This window comes from Vitis riparia, chromosome 8 (assembly GCF_004353265.1).
Source record: "Vitis riparia cultivar Riparia Gloire de Montpellier isolate 1030 chromosome 8, EGFV_Vit.rip_1.0, whole genome shotgun sequence".
NCBI lineage: Eukaryota > Viridiplantae > Streptophyta > Magnoliopsida > Vitales > Vitaceae > Vitis > Vitis riparia.
The window spans coordinates 19,973,375-19,994,961 of NC_048438.1; the positions used below are offsets into that span (position 1 = coordinate 19,973,375).

Consider the following 21,587-nt stretch of genomic DNA (forward strand, 5'->3'; position numbering starts at 1 on the left):
TTATTTGTAAATATTTGAGAGTAAGTTTTTCAAGAGTGAGATATCTCTTGAGAAGTGTAAAGGGTGCTTGGAGTTAAAAATCCAAGAGGGTGAATTGGAACCATAATCCAATTGTATTGCTTGAAGGCTTGGTTTGAAAGCCTTGAAATAGTGGAACCTCAAGTTTGGGATTGAAGTTAAAGGAGAGTGGATGTAAGTCGGGTTGCGCTGAACCACTATAAACTCTTGTGTTTGCATTATCTCTTTCCTACTCTTTAATTTATACACAATTATTTTTATATTGCTTATTATATACAATATGATAACCTAAACTAACAAATCCAGTTGGATTGTTATGTTGTACTATATATATTTGATTTATAAAATGGATAAAAATAAAATAAAATGGAATATATATTATTTTGCCATGTTTAAAATGCTTATATTTCAATATTTTTACATTTAAAAAAAAATCTTACTTTTCAATAATATTCATGATTAAAATATTTAAACTTTATAATTTTTTAAAAATTTTATGTTATCAAAATATATAAAAATAATTTATTATTTATATATAAATAATTTATTATATATAATATTAATATTATTTTATAATATTTTTTAGTTTTTTTTCTTTACCATGATTTTAATTTTATAATAAAAAATATTTTTCAAAATAAGTAATATAAAAAATTAAAATTTGATAAAAAATAATAATAATTTATGATGCATGTAATATGCATATCTTGTATATTGACTCAATATTAACATATCTTTGTATAAAGGCGATATAAAAAAATAAGATAAATAATATATCTCAAATTCTCAATTAAACATAAAATAAAATAAATAACATAATTTATTGATTTTATCACCGATCAAACATGAGATAAATTATTTAATTTCCTATCATATCTTATACTATATCCAATCAACCAAATATATTAAAAGATATGAGATAAAATAGGATATGATAGGTATGTTTTAAGATATCATTGTAAAATAATATTAATATATGTATTACATATATATATATATATATATATTATTTTTATAATATTGGATAACATAATATAAAAAAATGAATTTATAGAGTTTAGATATTTTAATTATGAATATTGTTAAACATAAAATGAATTTTACATTTTTTTTTAACATCAAATATTATAATGTGATATAATTTTTATTTTAAACGTGAGAAAATAATATATATTCCATTTTTTATTTATTTTTAACTAAATATGATCATAATATAATATATCTCATTAGATTTATGAATTTAGTATTTCATATCAATTTGATTTAACATTGGAAAAAAATATCATGTGAAAACATATCCCAACCCAATACAATGAGATATGATATTATAATATATATATATATATATATATATCGAATAGTCAACCAAATTTAGCCTAGTCTGAGTATAGCATAAGATATAATAAGATATAATAGAATATGTATATTATAAAATATCTCATCTCATTGGATAGTAAATGCATATCTTAAGACATCATATATCATAGGTTAAGAAATGTATATCTCATTATATAACTTTCAATGAAATATAACGGATATTAAATTCAATAAACATATTATCCTAATATAACATATCCGATATATTATATTATATTTATATTTAGTTTCTAAAATAATTAAATATAATATATATTATTTTGTAATATTTTATTGTATTTTATATTTGGTTGAATATATGTTAAAATAGGTAATAGGATGACTTATATTATCCCAAAATGGAATAGGATATGTTATCATACTATATCTAACCAATCAAACTTAATTTAAGATTTGATTGGCAAGATAAGATGAATATATATATATATATATATTATAAAATATCATATACTAGAAAATGCATATTTTATGATATGATTTTAAGTGGGATATGATATGCCTTGAAAATTAAATATAATAGATATGATATTTCAAGGTAGTATATCCAATAGAATTTATTATGTTATACTTATATTTAATTTATAATATGGATAAAATAAAATAAAATGGAACATATGTCATTTTTCAATGTTTAAAATAAAAAAATATTGTATTATAATATTTTTTATTTAAAATATATGAAACTTCTCCTATATTTAATAATATTCATGATTAAAATATTTAAACTTTATAAATAAATAAAATTATATTATGTTATTCAATATATAATATATATATATATATATATATATATATATATATATATATATATATATATATATATATATATATATATATATATATATATATATTAATATCATTTTATCATATACTTCAAAAATATTTTTAAAATTTATATTCTTTAAACATAAATTTAATTTTATAATAAAAAATTTATTTTACAAAAAAAAAAAATTATAATGCATCCCATAATATCCTATATTTTAGTTCAAAATTAACATATTTTATTTAGAAATGATATAAAAAAGATAGATAATATGTTTCATCACTAATTCTCTTTCATGTTCGGCTAAATATAGAATATGATAATTAATAAGAGATAAAATAATTTATCATATTTCAACCGACCAAGTAAGATATTATACTATATTTCATCTTTTATTGTATCCTATACAGCCAACCAAAAGAAAGCTTTGCTACAAGTAGTTGTAGGCTCAAGGTAAGGTCTACTATTGTCATCATCACTAATCCATATTATTTGTCACAATTTATAATTCAATTCATTAATCAATTTTACATATTCCAATATTTAATTTTTTTTTAAAATAATAGATTATAAAATCTCACTTGATTGAAAAAATGATAACTTCATCCACGACGGTAATAAAATATACTCAAATTTATTTTCTAAAAAATAAAACTAAGAGGATCATAATTGTTGCTTATAAATGGACACGTCCATGTAACCGGACACGCGTGCTACGCAGGAGCAGCACATGTCCATGCAATGCACAAAGCATGCCACGTTTCCCACACGCTACCAGCACATCCACACTCCTACTGTGCTGGACATATATATATATATATATATATATATATATATATATGACTCCGAAAGACTCCCACATTGCTCTATCCACACTCCACAGCCCCCAGCATCCCATTCCCCAGGAAGAGGTGATATTAATGAAATCTTGTATTTGTTCACCTCCATGGGAGGTCCTCTTCCTGGTGGCTCACTACCTTGACCCAAAAACCCTAGCTATATCATCCTGTGTCTCCAGGTCATGGTCCATTTCCATGTCCTCCGACCACCTCTGGAAGCCCATCTGCTCCGCCCACTTCCCCTCTCTCTGCAACCTCCGCGCCGCGGACCCCACCGTCCCCTACCGCCGCCTCTACGCTATCGGCTACGTCTCTGTGAAGCGCCGCCTCCGGAGCCCCTCCAAGCCCCGGCTCTCCCTCGATGACGTCGTTTTCGCAATCGACGTCCAGTGCAGGGATTCCGGCATCGTGACCATTGCGAAACCGGCGAGCGACCTGGAGCCAGACCCCAACGGTCTGTTTCGGTTTGATATGGAGGTGTGCGAGCCGCCGAGGATGGCGAAAGTGTTGGCCGGAGTGAGGGTTATGTGGAGTGTGGTGTTGAAAGGGTGGCAGGGGGTCTTCTCTATGATGGAGTGTAAGGGGAAGGGGAGCTTTGTTCCGGACGTGGAGGGGTGGTTCTCGAGTGAGCTGCCGGCGCCGGTGTGTTGCTCGGGTAGGGTGGGGAGTGGGCTGGTGGCGGATTTGAGGTTGGGGTTTTGTGGGGCTGAAGATGGGAGAGGAGGGAGGGTGAGAGTGGGGAAGGTGGGAGTGGGTGTGTTGAGTGTAGTGAGCTGGAGATATGTGAGTGTTGATGATGCTCTTAGGTACTTGCAGCATTTTCTTTCACCCTCTCATGACTGATGAGTAGAAATGCACCTCTGCCTCGGTGTATATCTATAATGCCTCTATTTATATTATCATGTTATTATCTACGTATGCGCTTGAGAGTTGAGACTCTGTTTTTGTATTAACAAATTTTGGATGTAAAGTTTCAGCGTTTCAAGAAATATTTGTATTAGAAGTTTAATATTAAATGAAATAAAATTGTAATATACTGTACAATAAATAATTATAAATTATTTTGGTATTTAAAAAAAAATAATAAGGAGGAAATTTAATATAATGATATAGGATAATATATTGTGCAATGGTCCAAGGAAATTGATGAGCTGGTTGGGCTCAATTGATTAAATGGATTTTATACCCTCTTACTTTCAATAACATTTGATGTTATGACCTTCAACGACCATTTGTCATTCATTGTCATAGCATTAAATGCTAATGGTTATTGTTTAATTGATCAAACCAGATTGTGTATAACAATTTGGGTTCAAACTCCTATTTAAAGGCTTGAAACCTCATTGTTATACATCTTTTATGAATATTATTTAAACCTTAAGGAGTGTTTCAAGTGCATTTTATTTTGAAATTGTGAATTCATTTAATAATTCTAATTTATCTTGTATTATTTAAATCTAAATTTTGTACTTGGATTTTGCGATAATATTTTTTTTTTATCATTTTTTATAAACTTTGAGATGTAATCTAAAGTGTAGGATATTATTCGTCTAGTGTGAGGTACATTTAGTATTTGTAGGGTATCATTTAAAGATATTTATAAAATATTTAAAAAAAATACTTAGAATTATAATTCAATAAGGTGTTTGGAGTGACGAGTCCAATATGATTGACTGAAATCATGATTCAATTATAATGTTTTGAGAGTTTTTGTTAAAAGTTTTTTCATCATATTTATTACATAATTGTATATAGTTGTAAGGCAATTAGATTAGGTTGGTTTAACTATAATCCTAACACATGAGAATATACAATATATATATAAATTCTTATAAATGAGTGTATAAATATGTTGTTTTTTTTTTTATATATAATTTTTTATGAATTCTTTTTAAATGAGTTTGAAATCAAGATTATGAGGAAATATTTTAAGTTTTTTTAAAAACTATTGATTTTTAAAAATAACTTAAAACTTCAAATCCATTTAATTAATTATATCAAAACTTGAATTTTTTTATATGAAAAATTTAAAATTTATTTTAAACAAATTATTAATTTTTGAACTGGTTTTTATTTTTAATAAAATAATTACATTTTTATAAAGAGGTCAATATCAATATTTTACAATAGTGTTATTTTTAATAAAAAAAAATATAATTTATGCTTTTACGATGATACTTGTATTAATAATTTTATTACAAATTATTTACTTTAAAATTATTTATAATCATAATTTTTTTTATTTTAAAATTATTTATAATTATAAATTATTTTTATTTTTAATAAAATAAAATTGAATTTAATGAATATTGCATTTTTAAACAAGTTTTAGTTGAATTTAATTATTTAAGAAGTTAAAATAGATGTTCTAATTCTTAGTTTTATTTTATTTATCATATAATAATTTTTATTTTTATTTTAACCATATAAAAGCATGACCACTGATAATTAAATATTATAACAAGTGAAATTTTAATATCGAAATATAAAAAATAAATTAAAAGGAGAATATGATTTTAAGCAAAACCATGGTAACTGGCCGCCTGTAGGGTCAAAAAGCATGTCGGTTTAGGTGAAAACTTTACTAAACTAGCACTGTACCGTATTAAAATTACGATAGTACCATTTTCTTCCCGCCTATTTAAGGTCCTCGATCCTTCACAATTCATTCGAACTCGGAAGGACATGGCGCCAAAAAAGAGCTTACAACACTCATCAATTCCAATCGGTAAATCAGAAATCAAAACCCTAGGAGACTCTAGGTTTTCTAATCGAAAGATTTTGATGGCAATGGATTTCAAAATTTCAGGAAATTGCGAGATCTCAATACAAGGAAAGGCTACCTGCCAATCGGATCCAAACTGCCTTCTCATTTCTGCATCTAAAAATACAAAAATAAAAGTTTCAGGTACTGGTTTTTATTTGTTAGAGATTTAGGTTTCTTTTTGCCTCCTAGAACTGATTTTGGTTCGCTCTATTGGGATGATGGTAAAATGAAGAAAAAAAACTGAAAAGGGAGGCGAATGTTGAAATTTTTATTAATATTGAATGCTGCTTTTTCTTTCTTTTTCATTTTGATGGTCTGTTATTGATATTGACATCGAATACTGGAAGGGATTGAAGGAAGAGAAGAGGATTGAAACATTGAATCTTGAAATTTTCATCATTCTTTACTCTATAGCAGGATTTTTTTTTTTTGGTTCTTTTCATTAATCTTGAATGTTAAGATTCGCTTTCCTTTTTTCAGTAGGATATACTGTTTTTTAATTGGTCTGTTTGGTTGATGGGAAGATGATGAGAGATACAATAAAAAATAAGGTTTGAATCTTGAAATTTTCATTGATCCTGAATCTTGAAATAATGCTTTATCATCATTTTTTTTTATATTATTTTTGCTCAATATTGAATATCGAATTTCTTTTTCTTTTTATATTTGGCGAGACTGATATTAATTGGTCCAATGGAAGAACAAGAAATTGAATCTTTCAATCTTGAAATTTTCTTTTCTTGGCACCCAGGTAAACTGCAATTTGGATTAATATAAAAATAGCAGAATTTAATTTTTATTTCCTTTTTTGTTTTCAGTTCAAGAGCATTAATCTTGAAACCCTAGAAGTGGTTGCATGTGTTTGATGGTTTGGATTTAATTATGGTTTCTTTTGTTTTCTTGACAACCAAACTATCGTGAGTCTTGTTGTTCTGAGTAGAAGTTTTGTAGAACTTTTTGCTAAATGTGTCTTGATCAATTTGGTTGCTGATGAAATGAAGGAAAAGAAAAAGAATTGATAGTTGAACTTTTGAACTTTTTATTATTTTACATTTGAGGCAGGGAAAAAGGGAAAAATGAGAAGATAAAATTCAGAATCTTCCTTTTATTCTGGTTGCTTAGCAACTAAATGTTTATGATGTTATTTCCGCTTTCATTTGAAGTCTGATTATTATCTCTTATTGTTTGCTTTATTGTATGTATCAGTAATGGAAGATGTGGATGGCAAGAATTGCAATGATCTTCGGCATTTGAGATTGGAAGAAAGTGGTATAGGTTTTTTCTCGTCTTTTTTTTTTCCTGATATAATTTTCCTATTTTTTGATCTTGGTCTTTGTTAGAGTGCATGATATACATTGTAAGCCCAAATGCTATAAGCTTAAGCTTTTAGGAAAATTGGTTGTTCAACATGGTATAAGAGTCTTGTTTGGGGAAAGGCCATGTGTCCATATGTTTATGTCCCCAATTTATTAAGTAAGCCTAAAAAGAAGCTGATTGTGGTTGTTTGCCTATGGGCTTGTGTTTCTCCATGTGTGTGTACGGGTTGCAGTGAGTGAGGGTGTTAGAGTGCATGATATATATTGTGGGTCCAAATCCTACTAGCTCAAGCTTTTAGAAAAATTGTTTGTTCAATAGTCTCGAATATTTGAATTTTTTGTTAGTCCTTGCATTTGCATAACTTTATTTAATCCAGGTCTTACCTTGTTTGTTTGTTTTATTTCAGTGAAAGCAGAGAGAACATCTTCTTTGGGGGATGAGTACTTCTTTTTGCTTATTAACCCTAAGGATGTCTGTAGCCAAAGCAAATCTCTTCTTCAGGTAACATCTATTTGTATAGGTGCATGGTACTTGGATATGGGAAATAGAATGTCTGCTTGATGATTATCTGTGACCTGTGAATGATGAGTGTGTGTAGAGAGATGTGTGAACAAATTGTCAATTGCATGAGGACCGAATAGCTACACCATATAAACCCGGCTAGTTCGCTACACAATTTTTTACTCTCTCCTTGAAGTTATGATTCCTAGGTCTGGTGGCTATGGATAGAGTATCTAATGAAAGCTCCTCGCGTCACACCTTTCATCCAGTGAACAAAGAATTTCAGGCAAATCACATCAAAATATGGTGGACCTCTCCATTTCATTTCATCAGGACCTTAGCACTGAATTCTGAACCAGGCATTTTAGCATCTTCTTTCTTTCTAACAAATGATAGTAGTAGTGATTACATGGCTGAGTATTCATTTTAGCAATTCAGCCACACAACCAAGAATAGAACATATCAGTTGCAAGTCACATTGCATAGGTTTCACTGCAGTTGCTGAGTTAGCCATCCTCAAAGTAAAGCGGATCCTAGATTCTAGATGTTTTGTTTATGGTATTTCATTATTACTCATATAGATTCTAGATCTTGTCCTTTCATGCATTTGGAACATTGGTTACCATGTCTCCCTGGTTCTTTTTTTATTTTTATTTTTATTTTATGTAGATGTGTGTATATGTGTATTGGAAATTATATTTGCATGCATTGTGAATTATATTTATTTGCATGTATTGCAACTCGTGTTGCCATAGAGTGGATGACATGATTTATTTCTTCCACACAAAAAAAAAAAAAGAAAAAAAGAAAAGTAACAAATAAACATAAATGCTCATTTATTATTTCTCTTTTTCATGTTTTTAGGTATTATTCTCTTTCCCGATTCAGTGATATTTTCCTGTTGAAGTTTTGGTTCAGTGTCATGTCACACACATCCAATTAGCTGCTTTATTTGTTTATTTTTTCATTTAATATCTACAGCTATCTTAAGCTTGTGGCTGTTTGGGTTTGTAGGAGGTATTGAACATATACAAGGAGGAGTTGCCTGCAATGAATTATGCTGCAAATACTGGGAAAGAGTCAATGTTCCTTGAAAGATGTGTATCAAACGGGTATAAGATGTTTTATTATTTTGTTTTCTCCCATTGCATACATACTTGTTTCCAAAATACTGTTCCTCTTTGTAAATTATGCTGATCCACATTGAAACTTCAATTACATATGTTTCAGCATCCTTGTGCGTAAACCTATGCTACTTAGCTATCCCCTGTGACTCATTTAAATGACTAGGTCAAGTAGCTGTGAATTACTCAAACAATCTGTTGCTTTTGATTTTCTCCAGGAAATATTGCTCATTGCTTTTGCTATCAAATTTCATGGAAGGACCTGGCAAGGTACTTCTGCTTTGCAGTTTTTGTTTGTCTATGAAATTGGCTTGGATGTGGAACCCTTTCTGATTTTCATATTTCCCTCCAACCAGTCAGACCTGAGCTAAGTCTTACATGTATGAACAAGCATTTGCTAGATAAGGCAAGAGTTGTTGTTCATTGAAAGTTATAAAGCACTGTTCTACAAGCAGGAAATTGAGATGGATTATGTTTCTTTCCTCTGTTTTTCTCACTGTTTCAAAGTGTACTAGTTAAAGTTTTGCATAACTCTGTTTTATCTTGATATTTCATTACTACTCATTGATAGAGCATTATAGTTCTTCAGTCATAGCTAATCTTGTTTCATGATTCATCCTTGTTTTCTTTATACAGGTTATAGCTGCAGTTACTTATCAAATCATTCCTGCTGACACACAGTATGCTGAGATTCCTCTTACTGCTGTTAGCTCAAACTTTCAAAGCAAGGTTAGGTGTTCGTTTTGAGTTTCAGTGCCTAATTTTGGTGCAAAATATCAGTAATTTTAGGCTTGTTTTTTCTATGCTAATATAACCAAACCCAGTTTTCAATTATAAGTTCTTGCAACTAATATCTATCTAGTTTATATTTATAACACTTCTCACTATGCTGTTTAATGCTCAATATCAATTTTCTTGGTTTTGTGTGATACAATAGAGAAGATAAGGTAAATATGTTAAAACAGAAAAATGAAACTAAACAAGCTGTGGACATGGCATAAGTGGATGGAAACAAGAGGCCTTCTAAAGCAAAATAATAAATATTCATGGCTGTAATTTGTTGAAGGCTCTTTGCAGAGATTTACTGGACTTTTTGGACTTAGCTTTTCAGTATTACTTAAATTTCAAGTGAATGCACCGTAACAGCTTACATTACAAGGAATTTTGCTTTTAAATCTGTTGCATTTTTACTTTTCATTCATGCATGGATTCTCTTGCTGTTTCTGTGATTGTGATAATAATTATTAATGATTTTATGGGGCTTATTTTGAAATTAATCACATGGCAATCAAACCACTCGTTTGAACTTTTAGGGGATTGGTCGCCTCTTGTACATAGAATTGAGAAAAAGGCTTCAGAATGTTGGTATTCGCACAATATTCTGCTGGGGAGACAAGGAATCTGAAGGATTTTGGCTCAAGCAGGTATGTTGGAAAAGCTTGTAATAAGAGTACATAGCTGAGTTTGGTTTGTTTATTTGTTTAATATTTTTAATTTTTCTTATTATTATTTTCCTGAAGCCACATTTCTAAAATGAGGCTTTAGGACACTAAAGCTGCATCCCCGAGACATGGTTTCAGAATAGGACATCATGTTTTCATCATGATTATCTACTGCTACATTATTCTGATAAAACTTGAATCATCCTTTTTCTGTGGATATAATTGTTGTGCTTAACAGTCTAAAAAATATTACCATATTTGCATGTAGGAGGTTGCTTCTTAGGGTAAGCTTTGGAATTGAGGCATAATTATGCTATTGTGAGAAATAGAAAATTCGGCAGTTTCTGTAGAAAGAATTGCCTTCTTATTTATTGCATTTGAGTTATGAAAGCGGATTATGATTGCAGGGTTTTGTATCGATAGCAGAAGTGGATACCAAAGGGAGAGCTCGCAGACTACCCATTAGGGCTGACATTCGCAGGGCACTGTGCTTTCCTGGTGGATCAACCCTCATGGTTTCTCATCTCAGCAAAGACATTTCAGCTAACTTTTCAGATGCTGTGAAGAAGTCTTTTTCATTGAAGCCTCATGAGAAGTCCTCATCACTTGATGTTCAAATTCAAGGGCTGGGAGATATAGGGGAGAGTCTTGATACTCTAAAAGCACCAGTTCAAACTAGCCTTAAAACATTTCTACCTCATGTTTTGGTGAAGGATGGATTCCAGAAAGATGATGACATGTCGGATGGTAAGTATCCAATTATTTGTTTTGGTAATTTATTCTTCCTATCTAACAATATGCCAGCAGTTTTCTTGTATCAGAAATTATACTCTGGTAAATCAAGGATGATATGGAATTTAAGTAATTTAATCTTGTTTTTAATATCATCTGAATCAAAATTTTGTCTTCTAGTTAAACTTTTGTGAAGAAAAGAGTCATCATTTGAACATTTTTTATTTGATTCTGATACAAGGAATTTAACCTTGAACCTTTCCATCTCTGCCCTCAATCCCTCGCCACTCGAGAGAGTCATCACTTGAACTGTTACTGACAAGTTGAAAGGAGTCACTGTATATTTAAATCTTGAAAATGACCACGTTCATGTTACAGCTCGCAGCATAAACAATTTGAATAGCTTAAAAGATGACGTAGATTAATTCATTATTTTTTTTTGTGATCCTAATTAAATTTCCTTTTTGCAAACAATTTTAATTATGCTTCCATGATGCAAATGTAATATCCTCTGCTGCTCTTAACAGGTTCTTTTCATAATCATGAGTCAATAAATGTCTGTAGAGACCTGGTTCCTTTTGAGGAAGTAGATTGCAACAACATGACCAATGATGTAAGATTAACTAGTGTTGGAACAGATGTTGAAGCAAACTGTTCCTGTTCTGCACATTGTGCCAAAAAGAGGGTTTGGGAAGCCTCATTGTCTTCACTGAAGTCCAAAAAAGTAAAGGGAAGTCATCAAATTGGCTGCCAGTTAGATTCCAACTGGGATATTGTTTCGGGAAATGGTAAAATAGATAATGTGTGTTTTGTTGGATGCTCCTTGGGCACTACTAGAAATGAATCTTTGTCTGAAGTTCCCCCTAGGGATATTCTGTCCAGTAGCTATGTAGAGAAGAATGTTGAAGATTGTAGGCCACTGTCAAAAGATCAGCTCAGCTTTGAACTTCAAGAAAAGGGAGAAGGATTTAGAATCATGTTGATGAATATTGCTGATGATACTAAGAAAGCACATCTTACAAAGGTATTCAGTTTATTTACTCTGTTTTTATTGATGTAATGTTCATAATGATGTTGCAAAGCATCTGTGGTTTTGCATGTTCTGTTACTGAGATTAAATAGCATGATGATGTGTTATTGAGACAGATAAGTGTTGCAAATGCTTTGAAAATGGGATCTATTTCAAGTTTGTAGCTACTTTGATATTTAGGAAAGTCATCTTTTCTCCATAGGTGACAGGAAATTCTTCCTAATTTGGGCTACTCTCAGAACTGGGTTTCATAGTGTGAAACCTAAGGTTTGGTAGCTGATTCAGGATGTCAACCCTTATTTTATGTAGAGTTGCGGAATGTAGTTTTCGGAATGAATAAAATCAGTCATTTTTGAGAGTGGAATAAATGCCCCATCTATTAAATAGCTTTTTTGTTTTTTATGCTAATTTTGGAACCTGCATTCTGAGGTCGTATTTTTATCTATTACAAGACTTTACCAAATATCTACCTTCTCAGTTGTAACAATCCTGCAATAGATTGCTACCTGTGTCATTGGAAACTGGAATATTTTTATCTTTGAGGCTTAACATCATGTCTCACCTCCTGTATCATTTGCTTTTCTAGATATGGAATCTTGAATTCAACTTTAGCGAGAAATCAAAACCCCTTTAAATACGTTTTACTGATATTTTGTTCATTATATTAATTTATTGAATTAGTTATTGCATACTGATTTTGGGGTTTGACTAGCCCATTCATCATGAGTTGAAAATTCTTCTGTGCTGTATATTGTTGTTTCCCCCCAGTATTTCTATCTGTTTATTACTTCATTTTTTTGCTTAACAATTTTTATGTAGATAATCAAGGATCTTGGTGGTTCTGTAACCTCTGATGGAAGTGCATGCACACATGTTGTCACAGGAAAAGTGAGAAAGACGCTGAATTTTTGCACTGCTTTATGTTCCGGGTTAGTTTTAATCAGAACTGAAAATTATACCACTTGATTCCAGATCTTTCTGCCTTCATCATTATATTTTTTTATCACATAGTATTATCTATAAGTTTTGTAGCCTGTAATTATTATGCACGGTTAAGCTTTAGATTATGTTGGATTTTTTCTATCATGTTATTGTGTTATTTTCTTTAGTAGTATTCATAATCCCTATAAATACTGCTGTTATGGTAGAATTTATTGATTCCTGTGCTGTAATGGGTGTCATTCGTTTGTTGTAGTTGAACTGTTTAAGGTGAATGAGGTAACTGTCCAGAAAATAGGGAAAGGCATTTGGAAGTGAATAGTTCAATCAGTTGTGATTGTGCACAGGCAAGAAGTTGAGAAAAGCAAAAAATATCACAATAGTTGCATTCATTGTTAGATTTTTTCACAATTATAATAATGAAGCTTTGCCCTGGTAGTCATATGGCAAGACAGTAAACAAACTTGCAGGTTTACAATTTTGGTCAAAAGTCCTTTTCTTCCCATTCTAGTCCCTGTAAAATCTTCTTGGCTATTGATTATTGGACTTTGGTTGTCGCTTCTCATAGTTCTGTTATTGCAGCTCTTCTACTAGGCTACTAGCTTCCTAGTCTGTATACACTTGTCTACATAAACACGTCTTTCTTGGTTATTATATAATATGGGTGTATTGATTGTTATGCAGAGCTTGGATACTATCTCCTAGTTGGTTGAAAGAAAGCTTCCACGAGGGCAGATTTGTGGGTTAGTCAAGAGCACTTTGTGTCTTTTAGCACTAACTTTTATCCAAGCCTTCTTAACACGTTTTTGGGTTTTCACTTCTTTACTTACAGATGAATCACCATTTATTTTAGAAGATGCTGAATATTTGTTTAAGTACAGAGCTGAAATAAAAAGTGTAATTCTTAGAGCAAAGGCAAGGCCCCGAGCTTTGCTTAAAGGGTACAGTGTATGCCTTGCACCTCATGTGCAACCTGCAGTTGAGACCTTATCAACAATTGTCAGGTTTGCTGGCGGAAAGGTATGTTAGAAACTCACCAAGTTCCATACTAATTAAGCCTGTGGAAAAGTTACTTATAATCTAATTATATGTAACATTTGTAAATATATGTAAAGCACGGGAAACTTGTGAAGATGGTGAACTAACCCCAACCTTTTTATTTGATCAGGTAATTTATGGATTGGATGCGGTTGATGATGCATCAAAAACAATTTTTGTGGCGTGTGAAATAGACATGGAGGAAGCGCTGTTGGCAGTGAAGAAAAGAATATGGACTTTCAGCAGTGAATGGTTTATGAACTCTATCATGAGACAGGAGCTCGACTTTGAGGCCCCCCAGTTTGCGGAGTCTCTGTAAATAGACGTATCAAGATTGCTACGATCAGGTAAATAGTTTTTCCTCTTTGGCCCACCATGATGGAGTGTTTGGTACTCCAAAAATGAGGAACGGAACAAATAATTTGTTTTCATTTTTATTCCCTGAACAGGAATGAATTTCGGTGATTTCAATTATTATATTTGGATGCATATTGGAATGTACCGCTAAAATAATAATTTATTTTAATTTCAATATTAAGCAAAAAAATTGGAATGAAAATAAAAAAAACTAAATTATAAATAATAATATCTGTACATATTATTTAAAAAGGGAATGAAAAAAAACACTAAATTATAAATAATAATATTTGTACATATGGTTTAAAACAACATTTTTTTTTATTTTTTAAAAAAATCTCGCATTGTACATGGTTAAAAATATATATATTTTGTTATTTTCATTTAAATTTTTTATTAAATAATACAAATGGGTTTGATTTAAAAACAAAATTATTTTAAAAAATTACTATTTGGTTGTTGTTCTTTAAGAAATGATTTAAAAAACAAAGTGAAATAAAGAATTGTTCTTTTTTCTTATTAAAGAAGATAAATTTTAAATTAAGTGAGATTTGTATTGAATTTATTAATAAGTTTAATAATTTTTAAAAATAATTTAAAATTCATAAAATATATATAATGACTATAAAAAATAAAAATATAATTAATGCTTTTAATTCTTTAATAAATCTTGTAATTTTTTAATAACAATTTCAAATTCAAAAATTTGATTAATTAATTATAGATTAAATAAAGTTATATAGAATGTCATATCCTTAATTGAATAATAAATATAATATACATATAATAAAAAATTTGATTCATTTATACCTTAAAAAATTAAATTTTATATGTTTTTATATTCATTTAAAATAGAATAGTATTAGCAATTATTAATTTTGAATAATTGTTTTTTATTAACAAAATAAATTAATTATGTTTTTATAAGGTGTTAATATCTATATTTTTATAATATTTATAAAATCATATAAATAGTATTAAAAATTATTAACTTTGAATTATTATCATTTAATTTTAATAAAATAAATCAATTAATTTTAAATTTAATTTATATTATATAAATTAAATTTACACTTTGTGTCTTTTACAAAATCAAAATAATTTTTTAAAAAAAACCAATTTATCAAAAAAAGTCTTTAATTTTTTACTTTTTAAAAAATAACTTACATTAGAAAATCAAAATATCTTTGGAGTTAGAATTGAAATTTTATTTATAAGTAGAATTTCAAATTACTTTTTGTTCTATTTTCATTATCAGTTAAGATATTTAAATATAAGAATGAAAGAGAAAATGAATGGGATGTGGACCTCATTCGATGCCTATGAAATGGGAAGGATGATAAATGCATGCTGGATCAATTGAAGTAACGTGTGACTTATGATCTTGTCACTTTGAAATTTGAAAAGGTTAGTCATATGAATCGGGAATTCAAGCTGAATGGGATGGTTTTCTAATTTGTTGTTGGACTTGTCCCAATGCAATCAGATACGGGGTTCCTGGTGTTGGACGCGTGCCCTAATTTTTAAATATCTGGGATGAAAAAGGGTAAATGTACGTAAGTCTTGCACCATGAGGTAAAAGATTTTAAAATCTCCAATTTCTTTAAGGACGATTTACGGATAAATCAAAACATGGACACCGTGTTTTGGACGAATTTAGATTTAAATAAAAAGGAAAAACGAAGTCCAGATAACCACGGAGCAAGTTTATACTTTTAAATGGTCTTTCTATATTCTATAGCAACCTGACCGCACTCGACCCTAGTCTCACGACTCTCACCGTAAACAAATCTAATATTTTTCCAGTCACCTGACGGCGCAGCTTCATGGCGAAAATGGCGGCTGAGTCAGTGACTGTGTCCGTACAAAGAGCTTCATTTAGCTCCAAGTGGCAAGCTTCAAGAAGGAACAAGTTGCATACCCAGGTTCGAGCTTCTCAGTCCATGGATGACAAGAACAAAGTCTTCAAAGAGCTGGGTCTGTCTCCATATGCTTTCCCTCTTCTCATACTGTCACAGTTTTTGATAAGCATGGTTGAGCCCCCCTTTTTTTCCTGATTGTTTGTCTTTCCGTTGTCGAAATTTTGAAATGGGTGTTACCCTAGTGCTAAATCCAATTGCTTTAAATGCCGAAATATTACTTATTATTGTGCAAATCCATTCTGGATGTTCAAATTTGAAAACGGGTAGGACTCTTTTTCTCTAAATTTTTAGCTCGTCAGGTGTATGATAAAATTTCTCAAATACTTTTAATGCACTCTCTCTGATTTTGTGTATCATGTGTCATAAGGATAAGTAATATCTCCTCTTACTTTGGTTTTGTATTTGAAAATTTGAAATTGGTCGGAACAAATATCAATATCCAATTGGTTTATGCCGCAATGCTTTTTTTTTTTGGTGGGAATGTATTTTGAGCGGTTAAATTTGAAATGGATGGACTAAATTTCGTTGAAGTTAAATGGTTTTTACTAAGATAGAGGATGAAATTAAAGCTTGGCTTTCAGGCCGACTTGGTTAATAAGCCAAAAATGAGCAACCATTAGTGAGGTTTGAACTCGAGTTAGCATTCTGGTTTGCTTAGAATGTGAAGCATGTATAACAGTGGGTTTTCATTGTCTATGGTTGCAAATAGTTGAGGTGATTATCATATATAACCACAGAAACATATGCTTAAGAAACTACCGAAGGAATTGAGATTGGGTGGAGGTAACATGTAACATGTGGTAACAATGTTCATGAGAAATTAATTGTGCTTTTGGAGTCCTAAATTTTTGAGTTAAGGGTATCCATCATGTATTGGGATGCACTCGATAATCCAGACCAGACAGATAGCTCTCTCAGTTGGGCTCATGAACAAGTTTGAGCTTGAATAGGGTTGATTGAACCTGATCAAGCTTCATGTCCGGTGCTTCATCTAACTTTCTCCTAATGATTGAAGAATGAATGCTAGGCTTGACTTTGTTTTCCTAGTACAGAGAGGAGGTATAAAGGAAAGGATGGACAGTGAACTATAGGTAAAAAGCATTGATGCATCTAAACTTGCAGATACTTGTGGACTTAACTACCATTTCTCAAATGGGTAAAACATATTCGGTATGTGTAAATGGTGGGAATGAAGTTTTTGTTTTCCATTTACGAATGACCTGATCAGAACTAAATGATGAATTGTGATTATTTGTTTATAAAAGTGAATATTTTGCTATACAAGGAAATAATGTTCTGCTGTGCTTCATCACTACATGTTATTGGAAGTAATATTTGTTTTTTTTCCAGGTCTGTTTTCATTAAGAAAGAAGATTGAAGGTGTAGTTCTCCAAGCTGATATGTTAGCACCGGCAGCATTGGAACTAGAAGAAGCATCACGGATTAGGCAGGAAGAAATGATACGGAAATATAACTTATGGGATGATGTAACTAAATCCAATGAAATTCTTGGCAAGTTAGCTGATAGTTCCAAAGTGGTTGACACTCTCAAAGACCTAACTTATAAGGTAATGTGTTATTCGTTAGTAGAGTTCAACTGGTAATTTTTGTTTGTTTCTTTTTTTCTCAGTGGGGAAACCACTGTGGACCTCCAACCCAATCTGTCCCTGCAGATTTTCATGGAAATCTTATCAAAAGAATATGCATTTTCTTTAACAGGATTATGGCACTAAGAGTTTGGCATTTTGTTGATTAAGCCAACTACGTGTTATCAGAAGCATGTATAGGGCCTGGAATCCTTACCTGCCTTAATCATAATCATCGTTTTTAGTATATTACTGTCTGTTATGGGCCTCTGGAATTAGAAGATATTTAGATGAATACACACATCCACATGTGTAGTTGAGTTATCCTATTTCTGCCTACATAGTTGAATTCATCTGTATCTATCATCCAGATAGATGGCTTGATAAGGAAACAAATCTCCTTCAATTTTTCCCCCTAAATATTTTCTGTGTGAAACATTGTCAATGGTTTGCATTACTTTGTTTGTGGTGTTATTTTTCAAAATCAAGGTGAAGACGATGCATTACATTTTTTACTTGATTATGTCTGCAAATTGGTTCAGGCTGAAGAAGCAAAGTTGATTACTCAGCTGGTGGAGATGGATGCAATAAATCATGGGCTTTTTGAGCAAGCATATAATGCATCTGTAGATGTAAGCAAGTTCTTGTATCAGTACGAGATGTCCAAACTTCTCAGGGGCCAATTTGACATGGAGGGAGCATGCCTGACTATTAAAGCAGGGCCTAGAGGCATTTACTCTGAGGTTTGAGAACCTTGTTCTGATTTTAGATTTAAACAAGAAAAAAGTAATGATAATGGAGTGCTGGAGTGGGAATTTGGTGCATTCGCCATGGCTTGGATCTTCCTATCAACTCCCATCACCCTCCACAAACTAATTCCGCTTACAGAGTGACTAAACCTATGCATTCTTCACTTGATGTTGGACTTGAGCTTCCTTTGATTTTGTAAATTAGTTCTGATTTTAGGGACCAGACTTAGTTTTAGCTCGAAATTTAAAACTTAGGATCCTACATAACAGAGGTTCTTTGATTCTTGGCAAAATTTGCTTTGATGCTTGACTTAAAAAGAATCTATTCCTCTTTTCCCCTTCAACTTAGCTTATGAAGAGGATGACATATTGTTAATATTATCTAAGATATGAAGATCCCTGGCATATCTTGAAGTTTATGTATTTTATAAATTATGGCATAGCCTTAACATAGATGAGTGTCATTATATTCTAGTGTGTGAAGCCTGTGAACTAAAGGTGCTGATGTCTTTATTCAGCTGGAATTATCTGCTTATAAAAGGCTTTTTTGAATTAAGTTGTAGATAGACCTTTATATGATCTGCAAAAATATTTCCCCTTCTACAACATGATTTTACTAATATCCGAATTCAGATATGGGCAGAACAACTTCTCAGCATGTATACCAAATGGGCTGAAAAGCAAGGTTACAAGGGAAGGGTAGTTGAGAAGTATGCTTCCAAGAATGGTGGTATCAAGTCTGCAACTATTGAGTTTGAATCTGAGTATGGTTATGGCTATCTTTCAGGAGAGAGGGGAGTTCACCATATGATAAGAAGTTCAGATGATGAATCTATACTCCATGAGGTACAAACTATCAGTTTCCTTCTGGCCTGAAGTAGGATATCAAAATTAGTATATAAGCTTTGATAGATGAATATAAGGGGTTTGTGTTTATGTGAAATCACTTCTTCGTGCTTGTAGAAAGTCACAAAATTTTCCCCTTTTCTCCTTTTTTCCCCTTTTTGAATGATGGATAAGATTTTAATCACTTATTTTATAGAGTCCTAGGCTTGTGTTATTTCATTTCTGATTTCCATGGAGCATGAATTTGCATTTACATTGGTACCTATTAATTACTAAGGTGTTGTTTGTTTTTTTAAATTTTTCCTGAAAGCAACTTGGATTCAGATTTCTGATAATTTGATTTTTACTTTTGTTGACTTATTTCTTAATTTGTTTTACTGAATAGAAAAAACCAAATTATTTGACTTTTTTCTGAATGCTAAAAATAACATGTTGAAACCAACCAGCAAAACAAAATCCGAAGACTTGACCCTCACCCTCCACCAACATAACTAAAAGGCTAGAAACACTTCCTAGAATCACTACCAAATGTACTCTAAAGTGAACGTATTGATTTTTTTTTTTAACTAAATAATATTTAAAAAAAATAAAATATTAAAAAAACAAATAACTTAATGTTTAACACTATTAAGTATTATTTAGCCTTAAGTTTTATTTAGAATTAAGTCAAAAAAATAAACACCACCTAAGAGTTATACAACAAAAGCTCTGCAAGCTGCAAGCTACTGTTCACCATCCATGAGTTGCTTGGGCTAGCTTTCACTCATTTATATTCACCATTTTAGCCAAGTTCTATAATTTTAGCATCATGGGTTTTTATATTAAGTTTTAAGTAGAAACTGTCAGCCAAAAGCAATGATAAAGACCCCAGATAATGTTGCTCCATGCCATGATTATTTTCTAAATTTTGAAAGTTATCAATCATTTGATTTGACTAACATATCTTATCCTATTTTGTTTTTGAATTTGGAACATCTTGCAGCAGACTGGCTCAGCAGTAGTGGACGTTATTCCATTATTCCTTGAAACAGCTCCTGACCTACAAATTGATGATGGGGATTTGAGGATCTCATCTCCTTCATGTCATGGGGTTGAACAAGGCCGAACTGGGCATGCTGTTTGCATTCAGCATATTCCAACTGGCATAAGTGTTCAATCCTCAGGTAATAAATGAACTGGTGAAAACTCGTTATTTATAGTGATACTGGAATTTGAACCATTTATGTGATATCAAGAAGTAAATACCATGCTCTAGCTTGCAGCCCACTGTACTCGTATATGCGACAAGAATACCAATGAAGATGTTTCTGTTACTTGTAACAATATATAAATATTGTTCTGTGAAACCATTTTATTCTCTTTCCTAAAGCTCCTGAAAGGATAACTTAAACAGCTCAAACACCTGAACTGCAGACCTATAGGAACCAAACATTTGATCATCCTGTTAAGCTACCAGTTGATGAAAAAGCTTAAACTCGTAGCTAATAAGGCAACAGTCATGCGGCGCTAACAATATATAAGAGAAAACCATGCCTTTACTTTTTTTTTTTCTTGATAATTTTCTCAGAGATCAGATGTGAAAAATAATTTTTGATGTGCAGGTGAGAGAAGCCACTTTGCAAATAAGATGAGGGCCCTTAATCGCCTGAAGGCCAAACTTGTTGTGACTGCAATGGAACAGGGAATTCCTGAAGTAGGTGGCATCAAGAGAGAAGCCATTGCTGATATGTGGAAACAAGAAACCAGAAGGTATGTCTTTCATCCAAACAAGTTTGTGCAAGATGTAAAGACCGACATCCAGTTGCCGGATTTAAATTCTGTTTTGGATGGAAATATTGAACCTCTGATTGGAGCAAATATTAGTATGAGACAGGCAAGTGATATGATCATGTAAAACCAAATCATCTTGCTCTTCTTTGTAACTCCTTTGGAAGTTCAATGTTCTGTTCAACATTGTACAAATTTGAAAATCCAAATCTAAAGCTGATCTTGGCTTTCCAAATTAATCCAAACTCGTATCTTAAAATGAAAAAAAAAAATTGTTTGATGATATTGCTGAGGGATATTTTACCAATTTGCTTGGACCCCTCCTAAGGCCTTTTCAAGTTTTCCAAAAGTGTGAACTCTATAAACTTAGATATCATTTAGTTGTGATTTTAAGAAACTTTTCTAATCTTTTTAACATTTGAAAATTTCTATCTTTTTTAAGTATTAAAAAAATTAAAAATATTTATTAG

The 21,587-nt window shown here is 31.3% G+C and overlaps 3 protein-coding genes across 7 annotated transcripts; all 3 read left to right on the top strand.

Moving 5' to 3' along the window:
* The first annotated feature begins 3,043 nt into the window (after positions 1-3,043).
* LOC117920685 (probable F-box protein At5g04010) lies at positions 3,044-3,843 on the top strand. The gene has a single exon (XM_034838279.1). It carries the CDS (start codon positions 3,082-3,084, stop codon positions 3,841-3,843), a length of 762 nt encoding a protein of 253 aa, XP_034694170.1. The 5' UTR covers positions 3,044-3,081.
* A 1,815-nt stretch (positions 3,844-5,658) lies between these two features.
* Positions 5,659-16,135, top strand: LOC117921081. 4 transcript variants are annotated; one of them, XM_034838869.1, is made up of 15 exons: positions 5,659-5,728; positions 5,810-5,908; positions 6,974-7,036; positions 7,491-7,585; positions 8,600-8,697; positions 8,928-8,979; positions 9,346-9,438; positions 10,023-10,133; positions 10,559-10,898; positions 11,411-11,907; positions 12,733-12,842; positions 13,537-13,595; positions 13,685-13,872; positions 14,021-14,237; positions 16,054-16,135. In XM_034838869.1, the coding sequence occupies exons 1-14, from the start codon at positions 5,686-5,688 to the stop codon at positions 14,207-14,209; spliced, it is 2,037 nt and encodes a 678-aa protein (XP_034694760.1). In that variant the 5' UTR covers positions 5,659-5,685; the 3' UTR covers positions 14,210-14,237; positions 16,054-16,135. The 4 variants fall into 4 exon arrangements, with proteins under 4 accessions (XP_034694760.1, XP_034694759.1, XP_034694758.1 ...); XM_034838868.1 differs by lacking the exon at positions 16,054-16,135 and adding an exon at positions 14,340-14,365; XM_034838867.1 differs by lacking the exon at positions 16,054-16,135 and having other exon boundaries at positions 14,021-14,330.
* LOC117921082 (peptide chain release factor PrfB3, chloroplastic) lies at positions 15,958-21,356 on the top strand. Of its 2 annotated transcripts, none has more exons than XM_034838872.1 (6): positions 15,958-16,224; positions 17,520-17,737; positions 18,298-18,498; positions 19,138-19,350; positions 20,333-20,513; positions 20,952-21,356. In XM_034838872.1, the coding sequence occupies exons 1-6, from the start codon at positions 16,074-16,076 to the stop codon at positions 21,242-21,244; spliced, it is 1,257 nt and encodes a 418-aa protein (XP_034694763.1). In that variant the 5' UTR covers positions 15,958-16,073; the 3' UTR covers positions 21,245-21,356. The 2 variants fall into 2 exon arrangements, with proteins under 2 accessions (XP_034694763.1, XP_034694764.1); XM_034838873.1 differs by having other exon boundaries at positions 20,336-20,513.
* The last annotated feature ends 231 nt before the right edge of the window (positions 21,357-21,587 follow it).